The following is an 8,338-nucleotide window of genomic DNA, read 5'->3' as shown; positions in this document are numbered from 1 at the left end:
TTTTCATATGCTTTTGCATATTAATTGTTACTGTTCATATTCAAACAGTTTAATAATTGTTTATAACTGTTTGAGCTCAATAAACGGAATAAAAAAATTAATAGGAATGGAAGAAAGGTATATGGTCTAAATGAATAATATATAATATTAGGTTGTTGAGAATATAAGCATTGATTATAAATGTAAGTTCTAATAAATTATCCTAATGCTGATTAAAATTAATTTCTCAGGATCTGTGAAACTTTGGGAAGTGTGGCATTTAAACGTAAAGTGAATACTTTCGCTAATATAAAGTATTCAGTTAAATAGGTAATTAAGAATATTAGTTAATAACAGCAAATGAAAAGGGTTCTATAGTGCACTATTAAAGATCCACAAGGCAGCGATCATCTTCTATATTACATGCTCAGCATCTGCATCTGAATGTAGGGGCCAATTAGTGATACAAAGACCTAGAAAGCTGTTTATAGTAGTAAAGAAATCACAAATATCAGGCTCTTTACAGAGGGGAAAAATACCAGCCACAGATAAGGAGAACGGTCGAACAATAGGGCAGCTGAAGCATAAACAGGTATAGTTTGCAATAAATATTTCTGTTTAAAGTGTATATAAACCCTTAACAATGAAGTTCCCTTATTTGCTCCCCTTTGGTCTGGTAAATATACTATTAAAAGCATTTAGTTGTATCCGTTTGATAAGTAAAAAAAACAAAACAAGAACCAGTTGATCTGCCCAGAAATTCAGTGCTGTGCACACTTCCTGTGTTATCTCAAACAAGGTCATCAGGGAGTGTGTTAGGACAGAAAACCTTCCCCTTTGTTTTGGAGATGAGAAGAGGGGAGAAATTCTGTAGTCCTGCAATGCTATCATAGAGTGAGAACATTGCTCCTCTATAAATACAGTACTGTACTATAAATGCAGTACAGTGAGTGAGTGTTGTCATCCTAGGACAGGAAGCACGGCAGGATTACAAGATGGGGGGAAAAAAAAAGAACAATAATTCAGTCGCCCATCTAAGGACTGGTAAGCTGAAATATATCACAATTTTGTTTTTAGGTTAATGAACGCAGAAGGGAGTGTGAACATGAGTGAAATTGGTAAGCTTTGTCTTGTTTTGTTAGGAGGCAGTCTGCTAGTCAAATATACATGCAGCCACAGAGATTATGAGAAAAATATTCCTAGGGTTCGGATTCCTGAACCACTGTTTATTTTATGTATGCCATACATATGATGATTTGATCATGCGATATGATTCAAATCATCATTGAGAATTGATTTTTCTCAATTATCATTGAGAATTGATTTTTCACAAACTAACTTCACTGAATGGTTGCCTCAGGGCCCGTTCACAACAGATGCAGTGCGTTCCGATTCTGGCCAGAATCACACATTGCGAGCATTAAAATGGGTGAACATTTTAAAACGCACGGTTTTGAGTGTTTCCATTGAAGTCTATGGGGTCAAGAAGTCGCTTAATCTGTATTTTTTCCAGCGACAGGCGTTTTGCTACAAGCGACAAAATGCTCAGATGTGAGAATGGCCATAGAAATTAATGGGATTTTGTTTTGGGCGTTTTTTAGCGCAGAAAAATCGCTACAAAACGCTAGGTGTGAATGAGGACTTAATTATAATTTTCATTAAATTGCTGAATCTATCTTGCAATGGCTATTATAAGTCTGACTGAACTTACATGGGTAAATGGCGGGCCATTGCCCCATTGCAATAGGCAAGCTACACTCAGCTGCAGCTGGAAAGCACATCCACCCCAATTTGTGCTGGCTGGGGTAACTGACCCCTAAAAGTATGGGTTCCACTGTATGTGTGCACTTGGCTCTTTTGTCAAGCACAGTGCAAGCACAACAGCTGAACACATTTTTGATGCGTTTGGGACTGTAGAAGGCATTCTAATAATTTTTAACCATCTTTCCCCATCATGCTATTAGACGCATAACAGATAGCCAACCATCTGCTAATCACTTTTGCTTTTTCTCTTCCTTCAATTCATGTTTAGCAAAGTGCTTATATTTTGTCTTTTTGCTGTTATGGAGGTTATTTCACTGTGTTTGTACCATTGGAAATAAAATGTAAAATGTTAGAATTAAAGCTTCTTAAAAAATGTGTTGTATATGAAATACAACATAGTGGTGTCACCATCTTCCTTCACAACAGATGTTAATCTGTTTCTCAGACTGTTTTTTATACTCTAATAGTGTGAAGTAATGAGCCATGTAGGAGAAGAAGGAATTAATAATTCATTGATAAGCTTGGCCCAAGGATTTGTTTTTATCAATGAATGGATGTCAGCTTTAACGCCATCAGTTGGAATCTCACAAGCAAACTCAAAGCGCTTCAGGGTATTTAGAGAAAAATATATCATATAAAATAACTTACCAGAATCATCTGTATCCTGATCATCCACGGGGCCAACTACTATTCCCATATCCATACACTTCTTGCTGTGAGCCTTGGATTTCATGTGTTTTGTCAAATTGCCTGCAAAACATATAGTAGAATTATTTTAAGTGGATACATGAAAGTGATACTTGCAGCAAAATACCACACTCGCTCTCAAATTATATTAATTATAAGGATCATGTACTGTATTTACAATGTTCTCTAAAATTACATAAAATCCTATTGTCCTTAGCTACTATGGTGCATAGTTAAAAAAATATTTTTGATTCATTAGTAAGGATTACTGCCACATTAGACTATTTTTAATTACTTTTAACATAAAAAGGATGCTTAGTCCAGTCAGCATGACACTTGTTTGTGTTTTACTTTGATTTACCAAATTAATTAATATTCCATTTTAAAATGTCATTCACACTCAATAACTTTCTCTTCATTGGAATTATGAGAATTTGTAAATCAGGCTTAATTATCCCCCCCCCCCCGAGTTAAATGTCTTCTCAGAAAAAATATGTTATACTGCATTTAAATCATAAATGATGTCTAACTATATGTTGCCTATTATGTGAAATGAACTTGGAGTCCTAGAAAAATAACCTGTGAACAAAATCACAGGGGGTTTATTCTCAACACATATGTTACTGTGCAATTTGGTGCCAAAATATATATGGGGATCAGACAAACTCATAAGAAGCCTTTCAAAAGCAGAAAAAGTGATGCAAACAGTGTTAATGAAAGCTTTTTGGGTGAATACGCCCTAAATCTAGTGGTTTAAATTAAAATACATTGGCGTATCCCTCACTTGTCTCAAAATCAGTTCAGGGGTAAGCCCACATGCCGTAAGTGTAGGATCCTTTGTGATGGTGCATGTGTATTAATTAGGGCATCCAGCAGGTGGAAGCAATGGCTACAAAAAAACAGCAAGAGGAACGAAGTTTGTAATGTGTTGCTAAAGCATCCAAGTCAACAACAAAGACAAACTTAATTTAGTCTGCAAGGTGTGGTGTAAATTTTGTTTGGATGTTGTAGAAGGTGAAAAGAAGTAGAGATTTTGGAGCTACACCATTAGGTGTCACAATTGAAAATACAAATGCTACAATGTAGGTGTATGGTATATGTTTCTAGCAAAATCTACTGATTAACAGCAGCACTACAGACAGAGGCTGTGAAAGTAGTACCATGTGTGGCCAAAGTTTGGGATTAAAAAAAAAATGAATCTGAGGAAGACAACAGTAGATAATATGGACTGCATACCTTTTGTTTTGAAGGAGAAGTTACAGTAGTTGCAGTGGTATGGCCTGAGGTCTGTGTGTGTACGAATGTGTTTCTTTAACATGCTGGGTTTCTTGCATCTTATTCCACACTCTTCACAAATGTATTTTCCTCTTCCTCTTCCTCGCACATATACATATTCTTCATTTGATTTATACCTACCACAAAAAAATTTAACTACATTTAATAACTAGCCACTATAACAATCTGTTAAGGTTTTTGTAAGCTTACATGCAAATGAGGACACTCAACTTACTACAGCTACAGAAACTGATGCCATCAAAAAACAGATAGTCTGACACATTGTTACTTTTATATCTGTTTCATAGATCTGCAGATCAAAGAAATGACCTTTAGTTTGCATACAGTATGGCATCAGTTAACCCTTTCGCTGCCACGTCATGCATCGGTGGTAACGGGCGCCTTTAAAAAGAGCGTCTGGGGCTCTGTTCATATTTGTAAAGCCGACTGTCGACTTTACACTGGAAGTGATTCCGGCGGCTCAGCTGCCTCCAGAACGCTTCCAGGGGCCGAGATAGTGCGCCCCTCACCCTGCCTGACACACCCGCCTTGTTTCCCAGGCTCCGCTGCCCCTCATGTCGGCTGGCAGGGGGAAGCCGGGCGGAAGCCGCTGATGTTTTAAGTAATTTTTAGGCCTAAAATGTGGATTATAGCATCTGCAAAAAAAAAAGACATTGGCAGCGAAAAGGGTTAATGCAATGTAGGAAAATTGTTTTCAATAAAATGTGTTCCTATTTAACCCATTGACCCTTAGTTCACCCTAATAAGCCCCAATTAACACCTTAAGACACGATTATTTTCAGACTGATTTTTTTTTTTTTTCTAACCATATTAACTTTTTTTTTTTTTTATTAAACCCTTAAATTTTATCATTTTTTTTTCAGTGTCATATTAAAAAAGCAACGCAAAACTGAAAAAGCAGTGCAAAGAATAGAAACCGGTTACCCTCAATGAACAGCCAGAACAAAGGATTTAAAGGGGAGTACAAAAATATACTTTTTTGTTCATTGAGAGACCCAGGATCCAGAGACAACTGCGAGTTCCAAAAGGAGTCCAACTGAGGGGTGGGCATGGGGCTCTCATTTCTAGCAAACAAAACGCCAACGGGCCCAACTATAATAAAAGAAAAACAACTAGGGACAGTCTGAAGCTCAAAGAGGACCTTCCACCCAAAGCTAACACGAAATAAGGCCTAAACATCCACCTGGTAAAACTTGGAGAATGTGTGAACAGAAGACCAGGTGGTAGCATTACATATCTGGGAAACACATCCGATGCCAAAAAGTCTCATATCTAGTAGCATGAGCCTTGACTGGAAAGGGTAGAACCTGATCCTTAAGACCATAGGAATGATTTCTCTGAACTACCTAGAAATGGTGGACTGTGAAGCTGGCTTCCCTTTGTGAGGACCATCAAGTATAACAAAGAGGGAGTCCGTCTTTTTAGCAGAAGCAGAGGGATGGAAGCAATCCCTGTCTGAGGTGAAAGGCAGAAACCACCTTGGGAAGGAAGGAGGATCTAAGTCTTAAATCCACCTAGTCATTGTGTAAGACCAGAAACGTTCAAAAGGGCAGAGATGACCAGTTCATTGTGAGTGGCAGCAAGGACTAACAAAGGTGGAACCCATGTCTCTTGCAACTAGGAGCAGCAGTAGCAGGAAGATGCTACCCAATGCTGAATGGTAGATAAAAAGTGCTGAGTGTGTTCCTTCCTCAGCTTTTCATCCCTTTCATGGAGGTGATTATTATTGTTCCCAATACATCTTAGAAAAAAAGCTCCCGATGTCCAGCCCACATGGCCTTCTCATTAAAGAGTCTTCAGAGATTGGGTCCCACCACAGGCAGTGCGCCTTATGCCTTTGGACTTGCAAAACATTCTGTGGCCAACACACAGGTCTGGAAAGTGTCAAATGCAGAGCCCTGTGCCTGAAAAAGTCCAGATACGGGCTCTAAAGATACTGTTGAGTTTACAATGATCCATGAAGCTGCATACAAAGATGGGAGCAAGCAGCTTATTGGGGAAGTCTTGACCGGAGCCAAAATAATTTTGAGCAAAGTCAAAAATTGTTAGTAAAAATGGTTACACTTTTCTCAGTAGAGAAGAGACATCTATCATTCTAAAAACGCTAGGAGTAGAAGGGGTTACATCAATTGTCTCTGAATCATGTGATATCAAGTAATACCAAAACTACTGCTTAATAAAGAGGCCCATAGCATAAATTAAAATGTGCTTAGGTCCAAAGGCAGTGCACAGGTGTAAGAGCTGAAGTGGTTAAAAATGTGACTTCATTGCTAGGTACACTGCACTTAAATAAATGTTAAAGTGACATTAAAGACAGTACCCCCCCCTTTCAACAATGCTGCTATAAGGACTTGCATAATATGATGCCTTTTGATCCGAACAGCTTCTTCCTTCCACTTATTTTCCACAGTCCCTCCAGCGCTGGTGCCGGTCTCTGATCCGCCGCAGACTCCTTGGGTCCCACAGTGTCTGTCCGACGTGCACATTCCTGGCTGCGTCCATCCAGCTTTAGCGTTGCTCTCCTCCTCTCCCCCCCAAAGATATGGACTGCACATGTGCCGCCCACACTTCATTCTTCACAGCGTTCGGAAGCCAGGACTTCTGCTGCCAGGAGCAAGCAGGGCTGACACAGGTACATTTGTTGGTGTTGTCCAAATTTTGTTTTTTAATGTTGGAGCATATATCTACTGCTCACTAGCCGATACCAGGCATTTTCCCGAGTACTTGTACTCGTTAAAAGGACATGGGGCTCTCATTTCTAGCTCCTTCTGAAAATTATACTTGGCTAGCTATCATGCTGACCCATGACTGATCACGGCTTCAGTTATTCAAAGTCACTGATCCAGACCAATTGTGCCAAATGAGCAGGAGTTCTGAATTTAGTCTGACTCCTTGTGGCATACTGGTGGATTAGGCGTTCAAACAGTAACAAAGCAAATACAGCTGAGCCAAAACATATTTTTAGAAGGGTTTACGCAAATGCAGTCCACCTATTCTTCTGACAGGTGTGATGTATCAGTAGTGAAGTCATTTAATATCTCATATGGGCACATGGGGGAAGTATCAGCACATGCAGTGATCACTTCCAGCAGGCCAGCAAGAAAGAGAAAATGGAGTTAAAAATACTTGCCCTCCATCAAATATCTTCACTCTTCTTGGCTCATTTCGATTTTGGAACACTTCTTTCTCCTGTTCATTACTTGCTTCTGCAGCTTTCTGATCTTCAGACTGGTTTACTGAAGACTGGCATTGAGATGACTAATGTGGTAAGAAAAAACAAGGTTAATGATTGTAACTTGTGTAACATATGTGTGGCAACCATTAGTATGGGAACATGCACATTTTGAATTGAATTCAGTTGTGAATTAGTACTTGTTCATATATAGCTTTTCACACTAACAATTTAAATCAGCAAATCTCTTCTGTACAAAGATTGGGCTAGAAATGTCTTATATGCAATAATGTATCATTAATGACTTAAGCTGCCTGTTGGTGGTGCTGTGTGTATTGCAACATACATAGAGGCTTCATGTAAAAGGCTCTCAAATGATTCCAAATGCATCTATTATTGCACATGCAAAAACAAAACGAATATTGAATTTAAAAATACACCGGATCATCATTATTACAATTGTAAATACAGTACTTAAGGCCCCTTTCACATTGGCAGTCTCTGTTGCGATCAGCAGGGGATTCATGAACTGACCCCCTGCTAAATCAGAGCACAACACAATGGATGTCACATTTAAGTCAGGTTGAATTTTTTTACCTTCAATATGTCGTGTTCAGGTCCACAAAAACTGTTGTTTTTTTGGACCTAGACGGACTCTGAGGTAAACGCATGCATGTCCATTTATATCTGCTTGTCCACAGTCCAACACTGAACTTCCGGTCAGGTCCGCCTGAAAAACGGACAGGCGGATCTGAACAATGTCTAGGTGAAAGGGGCACTAGAAATCTGCTTGAACTATTTTTTTTTTTACTACAAACTAATAATTCACAATGAGAGACTTAAGGATTCAATGCCTGATTCCCACTGAAAATGCAATACTAAGCTGACCATTGAAATGCTGGAATGTCATAAAAACATTTAGTATGGGGAAAGCCTTTCAAAAAGAAAAATTATAGCAATCACATTGTGTTTGGAAAAAATGTTGTATCCCCTTAGTGGCACAGCTTTAGAATTTTTGTTCCATTCCTGTGGACCGGAGCAATTTTGCTCTGCGTTTGTTTACCATAATTTCCATCTTCCTCATTTATTGCACCTACACATATTACCGTGTTTCCCCGAAAGTAAAACCTACCCCGAAAGAAAGACCCAGCGATATCTTTAGGGATTTCTGTAATATAAGACCTACCCCGAAAATAAGACCTAGTTCAGGGTGTGTCATATTACAGAAATCCCTGAAGATAGCGCTAGGTCTTATTTTCGGGGTAGCTACACATATAACTGAATTTTAAATGTAAAGACCGGCCGCAGCTCCCGCCCCCGCCCACACGCCAGCCGGCCTCAGCTCCCGCCTCGCCCACACGCCAGCCGGCCGCAGCTCCCGCCCACACGCCCGATGGAAGCGGCATATCATCCGCCAACTTCGACACCGGGACCGGCAAC

General features: G+C 39.4%; 1 protein-coding gene across 1 annotated transcript in view; it reads right to left on the bottom strand.

The window, feature by feature from the left end:
- The window catches only part of HIVEP1 (human immunodeficiency virus type I enhancer binding protein 1), a 111,702-nt gene that overhangs the window by 30,857 nt on the left and 72,507 nt on the right, over positions 1-8,338 (bottom strand). Inside the window, exons 4-6 of the mRNA XM_018570736.1 lie at positions 6,857-6,984; positions 3,667-3,842; positions 2,392-2,493 (exon numbers count right to left, since the gene is read on the bottom strand). Of these exons, the coding sequence (XP_018426238.1) occupies positions 2,392-2,493; positions 3,667-3,842; positions 6,857-6,984 (406 nt within the window). The remainder of the gene's footprint in view (positions 1-2,391; positions 2,494-3,666; positions 3,843-6,856; positions 6,985-8,338) is intronic.

The sequence above is a fragment of the Nanorana parkeri genome, unplaced genomic scaffold (genome assembly GCF_000935625.1).
Source record: "Nanorana parkeri isolate BGI_ZX_2015 unplaced genomic scaffold, ASM93562v1 scaffold1588, whole genome shotgun sequence".
NCBI classification, from domain to species: Eukaryota; Metazoa; Chordata; class Amphibia; order Anura; family Dicroglossidae; genus Nanorana; species Nanorana parkeri.
This window is presented reverse-complemented; position numbering and strand designations above follow the sequence as displayed.